A 23,452-nucleotide genomic window follows, 5' to 3' on the forward strand; every position below is an offset into this window, starting at 1 on the left:
AACACTACACTCCCCCCTACTTTATTTAAAAATAACTTAATAATGGTAGACAACAAACAAGGACTAATTTCAATATAAGTTATACATCCAGGTGCAGACAGGTAATTCCTATATTTACTGAATTTACAGGTATCCAAGAAGTAAAGTAATCAGGATCCTAAAAGGAACATTAAAGATGACCTCTACTCAGTAACTTCTGAGGAGGTACACAAAAAACATTAAATACATGAATTTATCATCTTTGCCTAAAGATAACAAATTAAAGCCTATGCATTATTAAAGATAACCTCTACTCAGTAACTTCTGAGTAGGTAACACAATTTAAATGCATGAATTAATCATCTTAGATTGAAGATGACAAAATATTTATGAATCACTCAAGCATCCAATAACAATAAACCTACACCACAGAGATGACTACAGCATTCTGTACAATCTGAGGGCATTATTGCAGCTCACCTCAAGCACATGCTCTACCGGTACGATTCGGCACTTGGCAACACCCTCAGCAATTTGAAAGAACTGATTTGGTGCTGAAAACCAATGGCCAGTCGCACGGAAGTAGGGAGCATCTGTCTCAAGAAGGAGCTTGTTTTCATTAAGAGAGCGTAAAGCCTCAGATTGGTCCAGACTGAATCCCTGAACATTTCTATTAAAACTGAAGAAATTGTTCGGGAAGGCTGCAAGTCACTTTGTTAAGAAATATGTGTCGCCCGTGAAACAATGTACATGAAACTTCGGAGTCCTTGAAATGGGACTCAGAAGGTGCAGAAGCAGAAGATAGGCCTCCATTCCACTGTCACCAGATGTCCCACGACAGTGAACGACCACCACATGGCGATCATTGATCATGTGCAACATTGCACGCACTAAATCATTATGGCGTGGCATCTGTTTATCAGGTACTAAGTGATCCAGACCAATTTCACCAAGACCAACCACCCTTTCACACTTGAGCATATTGCGGACGCGATCTAGAGCATTGTTAATGCGGTCATTGCTCATAGTAGTGTTTTGGGTGCAGTCCGACTACCACTCCAACATTGGATGGTAGCCCTGACATGTCTTGGGGGGATGGGAAGGTGTTGGGATCACAAAAGATCCAAATGCCGAAAACCAATCTTACTCGCTGGTGATCCTCCACCTGACCCAGCTCCATCAACTCATCAACCGGCATGCAAGGGACCTGAGCCGCATTTCTCAACCGGTCAATATGAAAATGCGAATCGAAGGCCACCGGTAGACTCTTAACTGACTGAAGCTATATGTCAGAAGGACAAGGGAAAATCGATCTCCAATAGTCCCTGTCTTCGGCAGAAGGATTGCAGCTAGTATACTAAGGACGTGCTAGTGGGTTAACACGGCAGGGGAGTTAGCAGGTGACAGGACAAATTGTTAAGGGACCGAAACCCCCAAATAGTTACATACTTCCACCATCGCTTGCCTACAATCTGGGGACACTCGAACGCCAGACAAAGGTGCAAGCACTCTTTGTCGGTTAACAAGGTCAACCAGCTCAGACAATATGCAAAGACGGCGGAGCAACCATGTCGCCACCTGGGTCAGTGCCATTTCTCGACCCTTAACCACTGATGCATCATTACATGGCAAACGGTCATCACATATTCCTGGGATGTGATGCCTGAAAGCATGTAACCGAGGAAGATCTTGTCCCTCAAGAGTACAGCCGGGCACACAACACCCCAGTTTAGTGGGCATTTCCTGTTTGTCCAATTTTTGTCGGACCTGACTCACATGGACATTCATGCGAGCAACTGCCGTGCAAGGATCGGCTTATTTTATGAGCTTAGCCGAAATTGGGGGAAGCTCATATAGCTCACTCCCAATATTGTCTTCCTAACTCATCAATGGAATAGGATTCCTACGAAAGCGCTACTTGGATGAGTGATTGTGCATGATGACTGCGCAGCCGAGTGCGGCAGACAGTCACCACGATAATGGGATGCAGGCATGCCTACTTTAACCAATGACCGCTGCCGTTTCTGGGCGTTTTGAGGTAGGCTGCCCCATATTAGACAGCGCTACTGGACTGGGATTAACCAGGACCTCTGGTTCCTGACAAGTTTTAGGGTCTTTGGATCCCTGCTCAATTTCCGTGGCCTCACTATCAGAATGGAGGAGGGCCTCAGCCTCTGCCTCCGTCATGTCAATTAAATTTTCAAGATCTATTCTGTAACATACCTGTACAACATTATTTCTGTGACAACCTTTATTTACATTTATCAGTTTTTGTTAATAACATGTTAGTTGAAACATAATTTTTTCAGCATATACTGAAACTAGTTAATAAAGGCATTAATTGTTACGGCAAGTTGGGCATTTGTATTAGGTGATATCAAGTGCTTCAGTGGATGTTACATTAACACATGAGCCATGGAACCATTCATCGCAAAAAAATCACATTGTATCATAAAGCGACCATCCCAAGGTTTTCGACAGACACAGTACAAATCGGTTTCCTCACAAGGAGGTGCATCAATGACTGCATCTGGAATATGAGATTTAAGCCTTACAAACCAGTCAGGGATATTGCGATCGCGACAGGGCATTATCCTGTCATGGTTCACAACAAATAATGCGTTCCTTAGCTGCACTTGATACAAATAGGCAGACAATTTCTTAGAAATTAAAGCGGGCCCTTTCCATGGTGAACACAGCTTGCGACACTAGCTTTTTTGATGGCTGTATCCAACAAATAGACAATGTCACCTACTGCATATGGCCGCAGCAATACTTTAATGTCGTAATTTCTTTTCATACGTTTAACGGTGTTTTTGAGTGTATCTCTTGCTACAGAATGAGCTCTTTCAATGTTTCAGTCAAGTCTCGAACATAGTCATCAGTACATTCAGACTTTTGTTGTACATTGGAGAACATAAGTTGTGCAGGGGTATTTACCTCACGACCAAGCATCAACCGGTTAGGTGTATAATCCGTACTGCGATTTACTGAAGCATTGATGGTACCAGCTATTTGCACATACATGTCCCACCTGTTTTGAGACTTGCCAAGAAAACATCTTATTGCATCCATCAGGGTTCTGTTGAATCTCTCAACCTGACCATTTGCTGATGGTCTATATGGTGTTTTTCGAGATTTGTGAATTTGCAATGCTTTGCAAAGTGCTTCAAACAGCTTACTTTCAAAGTTTAAACCCTGATCAGAAAATAATTGAAATGGGTAGCCAAACCTCGAGAAAAATGAGTCAATAGCAGCCTTACCTATGACATCAGCTTTTTGTGATGGAAGTGGTACACATTTAACCCATTTAGTAAATAAGTCAACCATTACCAAACAATGCTCATTGCCATTATCAGTTTTAGGTAAGGGACCAAAAAAGTCAATGTGTACCCGTTCCATGGGAGCACCTGCCTGATATTCAGTCATGGGTACTACCCCATAAAATTTGTTTTTCTTGTTTCGACTGCACACATCACATGACAAAACATATTAATTGACATCTCTAGCCAAATGAAACCAAAAGAAATTTTCCTTTAATTTTGCCTTAGTGCGTGCTACCCCTTGGTGGCCCAAAGAAGGTATATCATGATGCCACATAATTGCTTGCTCTTTAAGTTCTTGGGGCACAACTAATTCCAATTCAGGAGAGTCATCTTTCTTTCTTAACAAAACATTGTCCAGCAGGCTGTACATTTCTTTGTTTATCCAGAAATACTTGGCCTCAGGGCTAGACAAAAATAACACACCTTCATCTGGTGCCTTATTCTACAGCAGCCAAGAAAGAATATATTGAAAATTTGTACCTCTCCCCTGAGCAGAGCACAATTCTTGATTGGTAAAACCCCAGGAGTTGCCTTTAACTGAGCTTGTATAGTGCAAACGTTCAATGAATCATGTGATATGGCTGTTTTAAAACAGGAATCACAATTGCAGAATGTTTGCAAAACATCTGCGTGCAGGCCAGTTTTAAGCTGATCTGACCAGACCATACATTCAGATACTTGTCCTCCCGAGTCCCACACGCGCCCACCATGCTGAGGACCCTGTTTCGGTCCTGACCCAGCAGAGGGTTTATCATGAGGATCTACAGGACAAGTTTCCTGAATGGCATGGACAGCCCTATAGCATTGTCCACTTCCTCGGTAAAACTTCCCCATTGCTCGTCTGCCTTGGTGCAATATTGGCAACCCCAACAAAGCAAATCTCGGGGTTTAATACCTGTCATATATGATGGACAAGGAGACAGTGGAGAAGCGATTCGAGAAGGGCATCTGCATTTGCATGCTGAGACCCTGACCTATGCTGTACCACCATGTGGAATTGTGCCAGGTCCTCCAGCCATCTAGCCAACTGCCCTTTAAGGTCCTAAAATTTCAACAACCAAGTCAGACTTGAATGGTCTGTACGAACTGTGAACACTCGTCCCTACAGATAGTACTTAAACTGTCGTGTGAAACGTACAATGCTCAGTAGTTCTTTTCTGGTGGTGCAATACTTTTTCTGCTCAAGCGCTAAAGCAAAGCTGCCATATGTAATGACACGCTCTTGCCCTGCCGGAACCTGACTAAGTACACCACCGATACCAGAGTCTGAGGCATCAGTATCGAGAATGAACGGGTCAACACTGTTTGGCAACGTCAGGACAGGTGGCTGTACCAAGGCCTGACGAAGTTTTTGAAATGCCTCTTGTTCCTTTTCTGACCACCTGAACAAATTCTTGCCTGGTAGGTTATACAGAGGTTGTGCAAGTTTTGCAAAGTTCTGTATAACCATTATATGGAAGTTAGCAAAACCAAAAAACCTTTCAACATCCTTAGAGCAGAGTGGTGTTGGCCATTCAGCTACAGTTTGAATATCACTTTGTGACATACACAGCTTATTACCACCCGCCATCCTACCCAAGAACTCAATTTTTTGTTGGAAAAATATGCATTTTGTATGTTTAAGTTTTAAGCCATGTAACCGAAACCTAATTAGAGCTTCTGCAAGATTGTTGAGGTGATTTTCAAAGGACTTTCCCATAACTAGGATGTCATCAAGAAACGCGAGGGCTGTTTTCCAAGTCAGACCTCGAAGTACCAGGTTCACAACGCGAGAATATGTTGCAGGCGCGTTCGTGAGTCCGAAACCCATCCTGACATGTTCAAACAGGCCATACTTGGTGACAAACGCAGTTTTCTTTCTATCAGGCTCTCTGACTTTAACTTGCCAGTAAGCCGAGTTGGCGTCTAACTTCGAAAACCATATGTTACCAGACAATGTATCTTAACAATCCTCTACTAGGGGGAGTGAAAATGTGTCCTTGATAGTAACATTGTTCAAAGCACGGTAATCGATGCACCAACGTACAGATCCGTCGCGTTTACGGATAAGCACTGGAGCCGATGTCCATTCAGACACTGATTCATGTATAACTCCAGCATCCAACATTTTCTTCTTCCTCATTAACAAAACATGTTGGGGTGCGGCGCATGCGATGCTTTATAGGTTTCGCATCGCCCGTGTCAATAGTATGTTCAATACTAGTGAAGTTTCCAAGGTCATATTCTTTCTCTGCGAATACATCAGCATACTCAGTGAGTAGTCTTGAAAGCTTAATGGACTGACAGTAAGTTTTTCCTCGGAAAATTGGAACACCTCTTTCAGGTGTTCAGGAAGTGTAAGAAGACTGCAATCAATGTTGATAACATTGACTGAAGCACCATTAATCTCCCTACCACTTAAACTTGTGTTCACAGCGTCAAGTTGCTAGACTCAACATTGGAGGTTGCTAAAGAATTTTGGGGAATAGCTCCTGAATTAAGGGGTATATCTACAATTTCAAATGTCTCATGTGCAATTCCTATTAACTTGCCACGTTTCAATGTTTGGAAATTGTCGGACGAATTGACAAAGCAAATCAGTGGTTTTTCACCCGCAGCTCTGACAACACGAGGCACAACAACATCCAAGCCTTGACACGGTTCCACATAATTGTCATTCATGGGGGTATTTATGCAACACTCTACCCTGACTACTGAGTTAGGAGGAACTACTGTACGTTTTGAGACAGTTACCCTTGCCGCAACTGGTTGCTTTTCTTTGAAATTTGTGTTCAAAGATATTTTTTCACCCTTAACGATGAGGCTATCAGCTTTTAGGTCAATTTTTGCCCCTAAATGATGCAACAGATCGTGGCCTAACAACATGTCATCACTAATTGGTGCGACATACACCCGTTCTGTGAAGGTTTGCTTTCCCAGTTGCATTGCAACTGGGTTTGTCACTAAGCCCGAAATAACAGCACTCGTATCAGCTAGTTGCATGTTAACATCTCGAACCTTGCCCGACTTTCGAATAAGTTGTTTGTAAACAGCTGAAGACAAGATAGTGACCTCCGCGCCGGAGTCTACCCTTGCCCTAACCGGTAGGTTGCCAATGGTAACATTAACTGATGATGACCCAGCACGTACCACATATACACCTACGGTCTCAGTTAAGCTAACTGGAACTGAGTCTCGACTTTTCGATAACTCAGTTTCTGTTACTGAACCTTCTACATGTTTAATTTGGCCACTTAATTTTCCGAGTTCCGGGGGGGGGGGGCCTTGCACTCCGGCCCTATGGAGTTTAAAGGTACCTTATCAGTAGATTTGTCAGCTTTGGCCTTATTCTCTAGATATTTTTGGAATTGACTACAATTTGGTTGTACGTGACCATTATTGTGGCAGAAAAAGCACTCAACGCCCGGTAAAAACGCACGTTTTTTAGGTGGAGCAGCTTTTGCGACAACACTGTCATTTTTCGGCTAATTCAGTTTTTTGAGTTGTTTTGAGAGTTGCTGGATAGCTTTCTCTAAATGGGAAAAACGGGAGTCAATTTCCGATTGAACCGTATTCAAGGTTGGCTCAACTTTTGAACGATTCGTTTACCATCAATTGCTTGTGTAATATATTGATGATGGCGGACCTTGTCAAGAGCTTCTTGAATGGTATGAGGTTGCTAGAAACAGGCATGCTTGCCAGCCTCTTTGTCAATGCAACCTTGGCAAAATTTGGAAATAGCCTCCCGAGAACAATGTTTCTCGGGGAGGTTCCGAAAGGCAGGAGAAGCCAATGTCAAAACACGGTTGGCCGAGTCCTCAAGCGCTTCACCTGCTTTTTGAGACGCTTGCTCGAACTTAGCACGACTAGTCTCTGGCAATTCCTAAGCCCCAAACCGGCCTTCTAACTTCCGCATTATTTGCTTGAATGAATAGTTTTCTCCCATTTGAGTGGAAATGGCATAAAAGTCTAGTGCTTTGCCGTCTAGGTACCAATTAAGGTAGTCCCGACTTTCGCCATCAGACCACTTACCAACCCTCATTTAGCTCTCAAACTTTTGTTTAAAAGCTAACCAGCTTCCCTTCCCATCAAAGCGCAAATTTTTAGGCAACCGCTTAGGATTGCCATGATGACTAGCATGATATCCATGATCGGACATTTGGCCAGCCTTGACCGAGACTCTGAGGAGTCACTTGACGTTCTACTTTTTGACAAATATTGGTGTTTACGCCTATGAGACCTATATTTGTTATCTTTGCGTGACCTATCACGTGACCGGTCATATGAGCTAGAACACGAGTCATTACGCTTAGTGCGCATTTGACGTCTTGTATACGAGCTCCTTGCTTTAGAATGGTCATGGGTTCGCGAGCCGTTTAGGTCAAGGTGCCTTTGACCATGACCTACAAGCTCAACCTTATTCTTTGAACTGTGTCGACCTTCATATGACCCACTTTCAGAAGGGTCACGAGATCGAGAACCTGACAGAGATTTGCGACATCGCTTTTGATGGCGTGAACTAAGAACATCTCTGCCAGCGTACTCCTTTTGGACACCATTGACTTCATGTTTTGAGCGATCTTGGGGTCATTTGCTTTATGCATTCTATTCGCATATTTGTCAGTGCCCAAGTTGGATGTTTCAGTTGTGGGGTAATTAAAGCTTAGCCTTTTTGACCTTTCAATGTACTGAGGTCTGCTTATTTCCATTTGTGAACTTGGTGCCTCCGGTAAGGAGTTAAGATGCCGTGTGATATCCCCTATTGCGGAATGTGAATGCTCTACCTGTGAGAACAATGCTGCAAGCTGGTCAGGATTGGAGACCGCTTGAGACTGCTTCTCACTTGTGGGAGCACTCGCAATATTCCGAAAATCAGGGACATAATCATAGCTAAACAACTCCTCCCCTTCCTCTGTTTGGAATGGAACCTCAACATTTTGTATATTAGGAGTGAAGTCCTCTTTGACTTTGAATGGTTTTTATGTCATTTGTGAAAGAAGTTCTGAGCATTTCGCATTATTTGCTGTTTAATATTTTTCGTATGTAAGCAATTAAGATGTTACGAGTGTGCGAGTGTGAATGCTCAAGAAAATAAGCCCTAAATGGGAAAAAAATATGGTCTTGTCCAATGTTAATTGTCACTGTTATTCGAATGTTATGCAAGCGGTTTAAGTCAAAATTATGCGTTATATATTTATTAAATTGATGATTGCAAAGCATAAATCATTTATCAGATTTGTTTGTATCATTATAGTACCACTTTATCAAACGCTAAGAATGAAAATAAGACGAGGAACAATACACATGCGGAATTTATTTTGGTACGTTTATTGTACGCGATATAAACCCATACATCTTATTAAACCGACGGTCAGTCTAATCAATAAACCATACATTTAAACTGGTATTTAAGAAATAAAGTTAACATCAGAAATCTCCATTTATGCTATAAAGCTGGTTTGGATATGCGTTTCAAGAATTTAAAATATAAATTTAATAATGGTTCCGTATTGTAGGAAGACAATAAAATACTGAGATTGGTAAATGGATTGTTCATTGCACAAGAATGCATCAATATTATGTAAATGGCAAAACATAATGTAATAATGGGGGAGCGCATACAGACGAGTATACTTTACTTCCAAACGTCGTTAACAACAGTGCACGAATAAACTGAGAGACATTATTTTAATCTATTTGTCATGGTGTATTTTATATGAAAATTAAAGTACCCTTAATTGGTAATTGCAATGCAAGAAGAGTTGTTATGACAACAAGATCAATTTCATAGGCTTCGGTTGGCGACCATAGAGCCAAAGACGGCTTTGGTCATTGAATTCCGGGAGTTCGGCCAATTTGAAGCCTTAAACCTTAATGTGTGCCCTGTGCAAACGTATTTTACATATAGATAAAAGTATTAGCAAACGTTCCGATTATCAGTCATTTGATGTCAAGTTTATAAACAAACGCCGGTATGATAGCATCTTTAATAAAGGACGAAAACAATACATGACAAACTACGCCCATTTTAAAGGACTTGAAAATGGCCGTTCATTTGGACCTGTATATATTGATGTCAGGACGCTAATCTGCATACTCAAGATCTATACATCAGTTGTGTAGTATGAGTATAATATAAGCATTATATACACATGTTTTAGTTCACGTACTTAGGTAAGTGTTTCAAGTGGTAACCTTGAATTTGACATTGCTGAATATCGCGTCTTTTAATTATTTCAACTGTTTATCATAACAAAAACCTATGCTAAAATATAAAACTATAAATTATACCAAACAATTACATATTCAAACATCGCCGATACAACCAATTATTTAGCGTTTGTCTCTTTTTATGGCGACCAATAACAAAACGTTATAATGTAGAGGATATTAAAGGATATTGCTAAATGGCAGTTTAGATATGCATGTAGGCATTCTCTCGGGATACAAGACATTAAAACGCCTTCAGATTGATCGATATTCGCTTTGTAATTGTCTGCTGAAAATGCGGAAACGAGTAGATGTTGCTACTGAAAAGATCATCTAAGAAGATCGTGTCTACGGCATTCACACCAAAAGCATTTCCGGACCAGACACTGTTCTTGTTTTGTATTTGGCGTTGTTTAACAATATTTAAATACTATATATAAGGTGAACACTTGAATAGTGTTCACATATGTTAATGAATTAGTAGTCCATGCATATACGTTTACATAATGTCAATGTCTATTCAGTCAATCATTGGTTTATAAATAAAATAAAAGAGAAGTTGCTTTATATTTCTTGATTGTATTGCAATTGTGCATATATTTTATTGGCTTGAAAAGACAAGTAATGAATTGAATACATTTGCACCAAATGTAAACTTTATTTCAATTTGCATAATGACATTTCGATATAGTCTTAACGGCATGTATTAATGCTTCGCAAAGTTTTCGGCAATTATGGGATTTTTTTTAATTTGTAAAAATTGAATAACTTAACCAACATCATTATTTGAACAAATTATACACAAACTTAGTTGAATACGGGAAGTTTCCAGGTGAGAAATTCCCGTAAAATATATATGTACAAACTTTTCACGCATGCGCAAACATTGCATATGCATTATCTAGTTGTTGTAAGCCGCCATTTTATTCCAGTTTGTTATGTTTTTCTTGCACACTGCAAATCGTCCCTTCTCATAAATGGTCTTTATTATTGTCAACAACAGTGTAGATACAAACGTGAAATCAGATATTATTTTTCTTGTCGGTAGATCAAAAATGTGTAGCTACATTTGAAATAAGATTTATACATTTTCTGATATCAAGCTTATGTTTGTTCATTATTTAGTACAATATCTATGATTGATAGGATATAAACAGTAACGTTTTCGTACATACACATCGAAATGTAATTCAAAGGACATACCAGTAACATTAATGCACATATGGTGAAAGTATGACAATATGTGCATCGTCGTAAGTTATTTTCATCAAGTGAGCGTATTTGAATACTGTAACTAGACACTGAACACGTTACAAGTTTGTACATTTTTATGCTAAAATAGGATTAATTGACTCTGACCTAGCCATATCTCTTTATCGTAATAAATGCGAGATTATGTTTAAATTATTATCGATATAATGGAGAAATTCATAAAAACATGTTGTATATTGTATTACTGAATGAACACTTGTGAAATTGTGTATTTTCAATAAATTTTTTGGATATGATCATCTTTAAAACCCATAAGATAAGGAGTGATTATATGCTTCATCAACATAATTAACAGATATATATACGTCAATAGCGCTCAGCATAATTAAAAGAAATCCCCTATTTTACAGGACATGGTATTAGATGACGTTAAACCTTTAGGTAAATGAATATCAGAAGGTTTAACAATATATCTGTAACAACAGTGTCGGATTCACTTTTCTGATACAAATGCATAACAAATGTTGAAATATACAGTAGGTAAATTTTTCAGCGGAATTCAATTTTTTTAAAGAATCAATAAAATATTTGTCTTTTACTTCGTAAGAGTAATCCCATATTATTAAAATGTCATGCAAAAAAGTTAGTCAAGTATATTGTCTCATTACTAAAGATTAGCATGTTGCTCAGAAAATTTCCCCCCCGTATGTTTAAGAATACTGTTGTGAAGTAATATTAAACTTAAAGCTATTCGCAACAAAGTATTGAATAATGGTTATCTTGCAGAACTGCATATAAATAAATAACGCTTTCCTGTTAAAAAGAATGACCTAGCTTGCTAGGACTCTTCCTAGTATATGTATATGTTTGACCAGTGACTATGACCAAAATTAACTTCTAATTTGCTTTCGAAAACCTAACGATGAACCTCAACATATTGCAGTGGATTTTATTTTGAAAGTGGTCTAGCAGAAATAAATCGTCCACAAGATAACCCTCTAGACAGTTTTATCAGTCTCGTAATCGCAATGTTTTTGGCAATGTAAAAATAAACCATACGGCACAATTCGAGGTCACCAGAAGGAAATGAAGATCAAGTTATTTCGAAAATACAAGCCTATGCTTTTTAAATTAACTATTGAAATACATGTAAAAATTAAATAAAGCTACGTTACATAATTTTATTTTAAGCATCTCATTTGAAAACACTTTTACGAAAAGAATAAATGAATGTATTAGTGTATTACCTAAAACAGAATTCCTTGGTACTCACTCACATGAAAGCTAAAGCAAACAATATCATTATATAAATATAGAATTTATTTTAAGCTTTACGAATTTATTGTATCATTTTTTTTAAATATTAATCCGTAGGTACTCCGTTTTGATATTTCAAGTAAGGAGAATTTGCACATGCATAGTTATTTTTGTCAAGCATCGCTTTCTAGCTGCTCATATGTCATCACGATAGTCTATTGCATAACGGCTTTTTGCCAGACGTGTTGAATTGCATTTTGCAAAGACACTACCAGATTTATGTTTAAACGTTACCCTTTTCCGGTTGGTGGGAGCCAATCTACACGGAATTTGTATCTTTAAATTGTATAAATAAAGGTCAAATTCCGAGCTGAGAAACTCGCAATCATTTTCTATTGCGACAAAAATCTCACTTCAGCAATCTCATAAAATAATACAATATTTGTGTGTTTGCTTTGTATTTCGAGGTTTAATAGTTTATGTTGGAGGCATTTGCTTTTGTGATCCTGTTTGTCATCAGGTACCTTGGTCGCAAAACGTATTTGTGAGGCTGTACGCGATAACTATATTCGTTCTTGTGCCTGCAATTTTCCGAACAACATATTCAATTTTGCATTTTAATCCAGGGTATCAAATGTGTCCTTTTGAAAAATGCCTATGTTTTGTCTTATTTGTGACCAACGGATGTCATCTGTTTACCTGTGTGTATGTCTGTGTTTTTAGTATTGCAATTGTGTGTCATTCTGATTCAAAGCGATGATTGTCTATCACAGAGTGATTACGTTTTAAGAAATACAAACACTAAAAACACGATCAACATGGCAGAGAATCATGTTTAATTGCAAACGTGCAATTATCTGTTATTGGTATTACTGTTTCGTTGCGGTTTTTGTGTGTTCAAAGTGGATTAAAAATAAGATATTAACATACAACAAGTTTTAAGAAAGCTATACTATGTGTATAACACTATAAGACCAAAACACGTCTAAAATATACCTGATTTGCTGTAAAAATTACATGTGGACGTAAAATTTGTGCAAGTCGTATGAGAATCAACACAATGATGAATACTATAGATGTGTTGTCATATTGGACTTATTTATGCGAATAACGGACTTGGGTCAAACACATGGGATATTAGTTGTACAGATTTCACTCTCGGTATTTCTTAAACAGTCATTTAAAGAAGAAAATGTGACGTTTTCAGTAGGTCTACCTTTAAGTAGCATTAAGAAAAAACATAACGTTATACATATCTCAGCGAATTATTTATTCTACATATGTTTCTCTATTAATTACGTGTTCAATATAAATCCCAACCATATACTTTCCTCCGGAATCAATATTTTATGACGCTGATCTGCAGTCCGCTCTAAGTGTTTTAATGCATACCGACTTACAATTGTGTTATAAAAGAAGAAGTATCCGTATTAGGAGCAAATTTCGTATGAAGTGAAGCTAGCTGCTGACTTTTAATGGTTTTAATGTCATGTGTGAGTTCTAAGCATTGGGCATCCTCTGCTGTTTACTAGTTTGCCTATGTTAGCAAATAAGATGTTACGAGTGTGAACGCTCAACAAATAAGCCCTAAATGGGGTTAAATAAAATATGGTCATTTTGTGTCGATTGTCATTGTTATTCGGATATTATCTAAACGGTGGACGACGTAATTGTGCTTTATAACTTTATTTTATTGACGATGGTAAAGCACAAATAATTTATCAAATGTGTTTGTATCATTAATGTTCCACATTTTCAAACGCTAAGATATTAGATGGAAAATGTAAATAAGACTTTGAACAGTACAAAAGATGGGATTTATTTTGGTACGTTTATTGAAGGCAATATTTAACCCAAACAATCTCTTTAATTGATGGTCAGTAAAACAATAAATCATAAATTTAAAGTATAATTTAATAAATAAAGTTAATTATCAGAATTGACCATTTCTTCTATTTAGCTGATTTAGATATGCCTTGCCAGTAATATTTTTTTAATAATGGTCCCATGTCGTAGTAAGACAACATATAAGTCAGATTTTTCAATGCATCGTTTACTGCACAAGAATGCAGCAGTTACGTTAATAGAAAAACAGAACATAATAATTAGGGGAGCGCATATAGACGCGAATACTTTACTCCCATACACATAATATCGTCGTTAACAACAATGCACGATTAAACTCTGATACATTATTTTAATTGTATTCATGCTCTCTATAGTGTTGACTACTTTAATATGACGATATTTATTCCTGTGCATTTTGCTTGTTTTTGTGTTGATATGGAGAATATGTTTGATCTCTATTCTTCTTTAAAATACTTTTAGTTCAAATATGTTTGTTGCGGATGTACATAAAACGCAGCAGCACTATTCTAGAAGCTCACCAAAATGGACCATCGTTATTTAAAAAAACTTCTTAATAAATCTGTTTAGTGCTATATTAGTTAATTTCGTTGAGTCTATTCATTTATTAATTAGGAGCACCGAGCCCTCTTATAATGGACCTTAAGAGGCGGAAGAACCTCACAAACTTTAAAGGACACACGCACGAACAATACACACCTACGATATACAGTCTACCTCTTAGTGTTATGCTGAATGGATCCACTGAAGAAAAATACATGATTCTGTGAACAATTTAACGGTTGATGATAACTTTGATTCAATTCCTTTACTTCGCTTACCGCGTCTAAGTTACATTTTCTCACGAATGGTTAAAATACCTAGGGAAGCTCTATATGTCAACAAGCATATAATCGGCCAGGTAAGTGAAGCGACGTGTAGGTTTTCATTCCGGCTAACACTGACATAAAGGCAAAAAAATCTTTGAAGAAGCGGGAGGAACCGAAGCAGGTCAACTTCAGAGGGACCGGGCATTGGTAACCCTCGTGGAAGGCGGTTACCTTAGAGCGTGCTCGAGAAGAGGCACTTTGTAAAGACTTAAAGAATTTAGGTACAAGTAACAATATGCATCGTTGAAGAATTAAGTTACAATACATTGATGAATGTCATGCAATAGGCATCTTTGAATAACTAAGATACAAAACATTGGTATTTGCAATGCAAGAAGCAACGTTGAAGCCAGGAGCATCGACGAAAATGGTATCGTTTAAGACAAGATCATTTTTGAGGCCTTAGATTGCGTCCATAGATCCAAAGATGTCATTGGGCATTTAAGGCCGGGAGGTTCATCGTGTCATTGGTCGGCCTAATTGAAGCTTTAACACTTAGTGCGCGCCGTGCCAAATTGTATTCTACGTATTTATATTTACTTATATATATAAAGTATTGGCAAACAATCGGATAATCAGTCATGTGATGTCAGGGTTATAAACAAACATAATAGAATCTTATTAAGGCCGAAAGTTATTCATAATAAATTTGGCCCATTTTAAAGGACTTTTAAATGGTCGTTCCTATGAACCAATACATATTGATGTCATGATGCTAATATGCATTAGCAAGTTCTGTAAATCATATCTGTAATATTAGGATTAGATAAGCATGAGAGACATATTAACAACAACAGCCAATTGCTTGACTCTATTTGCAACAATATATATATATATATATATATATATATATATATATATATATATATATATTTGATTTCAATTTGTATAATGACATTTTGATACAGTATGAACGGCATGTATTTATGCTTCGAGAAAGTTTCTGCCATTGTGGAAATGTTTGTTTTTTAATTGGAGAAAAATGAATGATTATTGTTAGGCAACATAGTTATTTAAACAAATGAAACACAAACTTATTGGAATTTATCGTTGGAGAGTTTGCAGTCCAGATATATATATACGTATCACGCATGCGCAGTCATTGCATATTCAATATCTATTTGTTATTGGCCGCCATTTTATTCCTGTTCGTCCTGTAATTCTTGTACACTTTAAATAGTCTCTTTATATACACGGTATATAATATGTCAACAACATTGCAGATATAAGCGTGAAATCAGATTTTATATGAGTCGTCGGTAGATCAAAAATCTATAGCAACATTCGAAATACAATTTTTACAGAAGTTTCTGGTATCAAATATATGGTTTCTCATTATTTACACTGTATTACAACTTTTACGTTTGTTAAGAAGCGTGAATTACATAACAGAATGTAATTCAAAGGACAAACCAGTAACATTATACGTAGTACTGTAAGAAGACACTGAACATTTAGGTCAAAAAGGACTTAATTACTCCGCACTTTCCTTGTCTCATAATGGTAATTGATCCCAGTGTTTAATTAACACATTACGTGTTTTAGGGAGAAAATCGTTAAACATAATGTAAATGGTATTACTGAATAAGTTTAATCATGGGTAAAACACTCTGCACTATCCTCTGTCATAGTTTTACTTGTGAAACGGTGTATGTTTATCATATTTTTGGATACGCTCTTCTTTTAAAACGCTCAATTTAAAGAGTTAGGATAATATACATATAAAGATTATATACATTATCCAACACAATAAGTCTATAGCGCTTAGCATATAATTGAAAGGAATCAACACGTTCACAGGATGGCCGCGTCGTAGCCACGCTGAGGCACATCGAGGCAGTTGCCTCGGCTAAAATTTGCAGAGCAATGTTGTGATTACAAGGAAAAAAAAGGAAAATGTATGTCAAATAATAAAATCTATATATGATATATGATATTGAGGCAATTAAATGAGTTTTAGGCACTATGATATTCACAAACAAATATTATAATTGAGTACAATTGGTTCATGTTGTGGCAGATAATTATTTCAATTTAATAACTTCAATTGATGCCACAATGGCTCAGCAAAATGATTTGGAAAATCCGTATATCAAACAAAGCGTCGCACTGTACACATCGTTTGTATAATCATGGTGGACATCGGAACGTACCGAGCTAGAATCGGGTGTTTTACGGCCAGGTCTGGGTCTATTTTGGACCTATCTATCTATTATGTTTAACTATAGATAAATATAGATACCTAGACACACTTCGGGTGGTTGGCGTTTTCGGATTTATTTGGTATTCTTCTCTTTATGGCCGGCGTCAAGTTAAATCCGGGACCGTTTCAGGTGGTTAAAATCTTTGTTTACATTAGAATTTTCAAATTATGATATCCCGCGTATTAAACTTTTTTTATATAAAGACGTTCAAGTCTTTTCTTTTTAATAGTCAATGAAGTTGATGATATACCTGACAAAAAATGATGACGCAGTGCTAAAACAAAATTTTACACAAGAAAATTGAAACACATGGCCAGAAACGTTACTGATTTAAGTTAATTATTTGTATTCATCATGATTATCAACGTCCCTTTGACGCTATCGGTAACGCGTCAGAATCTGAATACATTGATCCCTATCATATTGTCACTGCGTTGGTTCGAACCCCAGTAGGGCCGGCTTTTTTTCCAAATAACTTTTTCATCAATGATCCTTTTTAAATGTGCTTATGATTGAAAACGCGTTTGGTTTAATTTATTAAAACAATTTTAAGGGCCCTATCGTCTAAAATCGTCAATGAATTTTGTCACGGTGAACTTGTCTGAACTACAACAGCAAGTTTGCACAAGCTGATTTGATGTAAGCTCAAACATAAAATTAATAAAGAAACTCATAACGAATAATATCTAAAGTAAATATAATGTTAATATATAGTAGCATGTCAATGGCATCGCTTAAATGTTTGTGCATAAACACATTCCAGTTGATCGAAAACAAATTCTTCAAATGTGGGATTCGACTGGAGACAGGAGAGTTGAATTAGCGTTCAAGAAGATTGATATTTAAAAGCTGAAGCATAATAAAACATGTTAAGACAATGAAAAAGTTTTTCATAATATATTTAACATTATTCGCTAAAATGTTTGATATATCTGTTTTCTTCACATTATAAGGTAGATCTATATTATTTTAGTATTTCAATGATAAATATATAAAGCACATTATAGTATCCATATACATATTATGGCTTGTATGAGAGAGCTGCGTCTCTTTGTTTTCTTTTTCTATCTGACTTTAAATAAACTATATGACTATTTTTCTGTAGTAAAGGTTGTTGCATCATTGTCACTTCAAACACCGTTTATGGTAACATAATCTTAAATTGACAATAATCACGTAGAAGATTTGTTTGTTATCTTTATTGATACTAAACGTTATTATGTAGCGTCCACGATTCCGATAATTTAGTTAAAGAATGTGGTGTAAAGGGCCTTTAAAACGCACCAGAGACGTTGTAGTCATACACATTTTTCCCCCCTACAATGAGCTAAGATACTGCCTCGGCTAAAGTTTGGGTCTGGCTACGCCACTGGATGGGGTTAGATGACGTTGACCTTCGAGGTTATTAATATAAGAAGGTTACACTAGTATCTATAACAAAAGTGTCTAACTGTTTTGATAAAGAAACATAAAATATGTTGACATTTTTAAAGGTTGAAAGTAGCTAAATCTTTCGACGGAATTAAATTTCTTTAAATAACCAATACACTATTTGACTCTCCTAAAGAGTAATCACATACTATGATAAGGTCACGCAAACATCTAAGTAAAATATATCGTCCATTAACAATAATTTGAATATAATTGATAAAAAACATCTTCCCAATTATGTTTAAGAGTACTGTTGAGAAGTAATGTTTAACTTTCAGCTATTCACAAAAAGTATTGTGTTAGAGCAATGACATGTAATGAACATAAGAATTGATAGATGAATCGGACTTAAATCGATTCCCTATGATTATCTCGCAGAACTCCTTTATATAAATAACGCTATAGTGTTCAATAGAAATAAGTAGCTTGTTGTGACTATTCCTTATATATTTTTATGACCAATGGCCATGACCATTAATCTGCCAATTTGCTTGGGGAAACCTAAGAATAGACTTCCGTACATTGTAATTGATTTTATGTTGAAAGAAGTCTGTTAGAGAACAAAAAATAATCTACAAGATAACCCTCTAGACAGTTTAATCAGTCTCAAAATCTCATTTATTGTGACGAAACCATACGGCACAATTCGAGGTCACCGACGAAAATAAATATGTAGTTATTTTGAAAAAACAAGTATGTGATATTTAAAGAAATAATGGATATACATTTAACATGTAGCAATATTAAATAATTTGATTGTAAACATAGTATCTGAAAACACATTAGAAAAAACTATACATGAATGTATTGGCTTATTTACGAGCATTTCTTTGTACTCAATAACATGTATACTCATGTGTCCCGCGAAAGCAAACATTATCATTATATATACACACCGATTTTATTTTAATATATACGAAATTATTGTTACCATTTAGTTGTATATCATTTTTCACACATAGTTCCAAATTACAAGTAATGAGAATTTGCACAGCTCCAGTAATTGATGTCCAGCGTCGCTTTTTAACGGCTCTTATGTCATCACGATAGTTCCTGTCTATTGCGAAATGGCTTCCTACCAGACGTGTTGTAATGCACATTGTAAAGACAGATTATTGTCTAAACGTTACCCCTTTTTTTTTACTGCATTCGGTTATCGATTGGTGGGATCCAATCTACACGGACATTCTACGTATAAATTGTGTAAATTTAGGTAAACATTCTAGCATTATCAATTTCGGTAAAAAAATCTTATTTTAAGAACCTCATATAATAATAGATATTTGTGTTTGCTCTGTGTTTCTATGTTTAGTTGTTTATATTTGAGGCATTTTATTTTGTGAACATGTTTGACGACACGTACCATGGTCTCGAAATATTAATGTGAGGTTGTTAACGATAGCTGTTTTCGTTCGATTTTCTGCAATTTTCCGAACAAAATAATTCAAATTCGCATTTAAATCCAGTTTCATATCTCCGAAACAGATTCACATTCATTTGGACTGGCCATAGTATAGACACAAAGCCTTCACCATTAACTCAACTTTAAAGGGACGGTCAACCACGGCGCCGAAGAAAAGAAAAGCTCTAAAATACCGTATTGTTTTACAATTATTAGTTAATATTGATTAAAATATCACAACTGGTATATTACATTATTTGAAAATGTTGTTAAGTTTTCATATTTTCATATGATTTTTTTACCGAAACGAGGGCATTTATATTTTAAAAATATCGCGGATATCCTATTCTAAAAATATGACGTCTCACGTGATAGTTCCACGCAAAGTCAAAGTCAAAATGGCGTCGTCGAATTCAGCTACCGAAGAAGTAAGTGTTGTTTTGGATTTCTTTTAACAATATAATTTAATTAGTGTATTTTATATATCGAAAATGTAGTGTATCTTTCTAAGGCGTTATTCTGCGTTTTTTGTGCAGCATACTGTAATTGATAATTAATTAAGTAAATTAATTTATGCTTCATAATAACCATTTTCGGGATCGTCTCAAGGTCAAATTTGTAATATATACAAACAAAACGATAATCGCAAGTATGTTTTGTTATTTTGGTGTTTAGTTGGGCGCATTGTGTCAATTCAGTAACTTCCCTTACTCGGGGTTCAAAATCTATAACGTTCAATAGATAAATGTTTCCAGCAATTAAACAAATTATATATGTTTAGGAACATGGTACTAGAAGTCTTCGAGTACGATCAAGACCAGTAAGAAGAAAGAACGCGAAATTGGCCTTGGATTTTAAAGATATCGAAACTGTAAGTTTATTTTTGTAAAAGTCAGTTTAACGATATTTTTATGATTCCGGTTGAACTATACAAGTTTAAAAATGTTAAAATAGTGTCCAATTTGCAGAAATTTACCTTTTTACATGATGATAGTTGCTTAAAAGTTGTTTTAAAACATCAATCTGAAAACAATTTGTAGAATAGGTGTAACTGTAATAAATTTTCCATTTTTTTATATGCGAAAGTGGTGTTGGTGTTAGTAGTCGATCGCAATGAGTGTAATGAAAATTTAAGTACTGCTATGTCGTTATGGCCAAGGTAAAAAGTGCCTTGTAATGCTTATTGTATTGAATATTACTTTACTTTGCTTACGCTTAATTTGATACGCCCCTTCAAAGTATTGAACATATAGCCAAGAAATGACAATGAAATAAAAACATAAACATAAACAACTTTCCTTTTCTGTGTTTGGCCACAAACTAAATTTGTGATCTATCTTTTTCTTCACAGGAGACTCCTGCTTCTGATAGTGAAGAGGAGACGGAAACAGTGAGAGGAAGGGGCAGAGGCTGAGGGAGAGGGGCAAAAAGAGGAGGTCGACAACGAGGCAGGGTGATGTTTAGAGGGAGGCAATACACTGAAGATGAAGAAGAACGTCATCGAAAATTGCAGCAGGAAAAAAAAAAGACAAGGCACATGTGAGGCTCACATTTGTGTACAAAATATACCCCTTTTTGCTATTGTCTTCTGCTTAATTAATTAAATATAATTTTATTCCTTAAGAGTGATAGAAATTAAAGAAATGCAGAGCTTTTTTCAACACTTTTGAACATTATCATTACCCTTGACATTCAAGTGTAAATTGTCAATTCCCAACACCCTCCCCCAAAAATAATAAAAGAAAAATGTATACTTATGTTATAAAAATTTAATATTCTGGTAAAATAGAATGTTATGATTAAGCGTGTCGCGTTCTGAGAAAACTGGGCTTAATACATATGCGTAAAGTGTCGTCCCAAATTAGCCTGTGTAGTCCGCGCAGGCTAATCAGAGACAACACTTTCCGCTTTTATGGTATTTTTAGTTTCAAGGAAGTCCCTGCTGACCAAAAATCAAGTTTAGGCAGAAAGTGTAGTCCCTGATTAGCCTTTGCGAATTGCACAGGCTAATCTGGGATGACACTTTACGCACATGCGTTAAGACCAGTTTTCTCAGAACAAGGCTCAAGTGATCAAAAAAAAAAAATTAAAATAGTTATTTATTACAATTTAACCAACTCAGCCGGCTCAAGCACTGACAATCACTTAACTTCATTACTTTAAAAACTGAATTTATGCATCGAGATTTCTTTACTGTGTTTCGGAAGAAAGATATGTTTTACATAAGTTTGAAATTAGATAAAGCAAAAAAAGGTCTTAAAGGTTTTCACATTTTTTATCAACATATTCTATTTATTACAAAAACAGGACCTGATTGAGAAAATGACCTATGAAGAGAGGTTGGAGCTGCTGAAAAAGGTGGTAGAATGACAGCCGGCAGTGATTCTTGATGTTGCTGCTGTGCTGTCCAGACGCCAACAGCCAACAGGTCGACACGTTCCTCCTAGGCCTGGACCCTCAGCACAACCTAGATGGTGTGTGTGCACCCAATGCCCCGTTATGGAGCGGGATGAAGACAAACGGTGCTGTGGTATGGCGCCCCAGCACTGTAACAATCTGAGACCAGTGAGTGTGTTTTTTCAAAATATACCCAACAACTTATTGGCTATATGAATTCGTACATAGTAAAATAATTAAGTCTGAATTTCTTGGCACTACTGTAACTGAACTTTCTTGTTTTAAGAATTGTCATACAAACACTTATAAGATTTTTGTTTACTTGTAAATTGTATGCATTGTATTTTAGCAAGAGCTGTTGTTGATGTGGATACCAATAATCTATTTTAATATTTTTCAATTTAACACAAAACACACACACACACACTTACACAAATAAATATGAACGTATTGAATATGTATGTTGCACAGGAGATGCAGTTGATGGTCACCGACACAATGGCCCTGCATATTCAGCAGACGTTTTTCGCCCTCCAGGCCGAGTCTGTTGAGGACTCGAATAGAGCATTCCGACATGCTGCATACCGACAGTATGTCTTGTGGATGTATGGGCAACTGGAGCGGTCTGACAGGAGAACTGTGCCAGCATGTTGCGTCAAGATTATCAGGGAGAAGTTTCCTAGTGACATTGGCCAATACACTGGATTTATACCAGCTAGGCATGGTGTTGGCTGGTAGAAAGTCGAGTCGGATGTCAGACCTCTAGTTATGAATCATCATTGATCTTGGACTGGCAATAAAATAGTTAAGTGAATTTAAAATTCAAGTCTGGCTTTCAAAATAAAAGAATCGGTTTGTCAAATATGTACATGTACCAGGAACTTTATTTACTGTTACCTTCATTAATGTCACAACATTTCAAAGATTGTTTTAATGTCTTTTCATGTACAATTAAACCAGTGTCTTTTGACTTTTTAAAACATAAAAAAACGAATAACGCCAGTTTTTATTATTTTGTTTGCCATGTGTTGCAATAATTTAAAGTAGTTATTGCTTTAATCTCTGTATACAAGTTTATGAAAATAGCATATTCTTGTAATATTTCAGTGTCAAAGAAATTAAGAAAACTACTTTTTTGTTGTTTTACTTGTGTCATATCTGACCACGCAGTTTAATAACATCGTTGTTCACCACAAGATTAAACAACAATACAGGGATAAAAACATATCATAACACAAGATTGTATTCATGAAACTATAATTGTATGCATACCATAGGATCCTGCAACATGGAAATAGTCACAGTTATGTTGGCACCTTC

At 36.4% G+C, this 23,452-nt stretch overlaps 2 protein-coding genes across 2 annotated transcripts; one reads left to right on the plus strand and one right to left on the minus strand.

Moving 5' to 3' along the window:
- Nucleotides 1-417: 417 nt before the first annotated feature.
- Nucleotides 418-960, minus strand: LOC127878585 (uncharacterized). Its single transcript, XM_052425112.1, has 2 exons — nt 730-960; nt 418-639 (listed from the first exon to the last, which is right to left on the minus strand). The coding sequence occupies exons 1-2, from the start codon at nt 958-960 to the stop codon at nt 418-420; spliced, it is 453 nt and encodes a 150-aa protein (XP_052281072.1).
- Nucleotides 961-22,124: 21,164 nt separating this feature from the next.
- Nucleotides 22,125-22,870, plus strand: LOC127878586 (uncharacterized). Its single transcript, XM_052425113.1, has 2 exons — nt 22,125-22,265; nt 22,604-22,870. Exons 1-2 carry the CDS (start codon nt 22,125-22,127, stop codon nt 22,868-22,870), a joined length of 408 nt encoding a protein of 135 aa, XP_052281073.1.
- The last annotated feature ends 582 nt before the right edge of the window (nt 22,871-23,452 follow it).

Source organism: Dreissena polymorpha, chromosome 4, assembly GCF_020536995.1.
Source record: "Dreissena polymorpha isolate Duluth1 chromosome 4, UMN_Dpol_1.0, whole genome shotgun sequence".
NCBI lineage: Eukaryota > Metazoa > Mollusca > Bivalvia > Myida > Dreissenidae > Dreissena > Dreissena polymorpha.

Coding starts and splice junctions, on each gene's coding strand:
- LOC127878586 (XM_052425113.1), top strand. CDS start 22,125: ATGTTGCTGCTGTGCTGTCCAGACGCCAACAGCCAACAGGTCGACACG. Junction 22,266..22,603: donor TGAAGACAAACGGTGCTGTG/GTATGGCGCCCC, acceptor TATGTTGCACAG/GAGATGCAGTTGATGGTCAC.
- LOC127878585 (XM_052425112.1), bottom strand. CDS start 960: ATGCTCAAGTGTGAAAGGGTGGTTGGTCTTGGTGAAATTGGTCTGGAT. Junction 640..729: donor CAAGGACTCCGAAGTTTCAT/GTACATTGTTTC, acceptor AGAAATGTTCAG/GGATTCAGTCTGGACCAATC.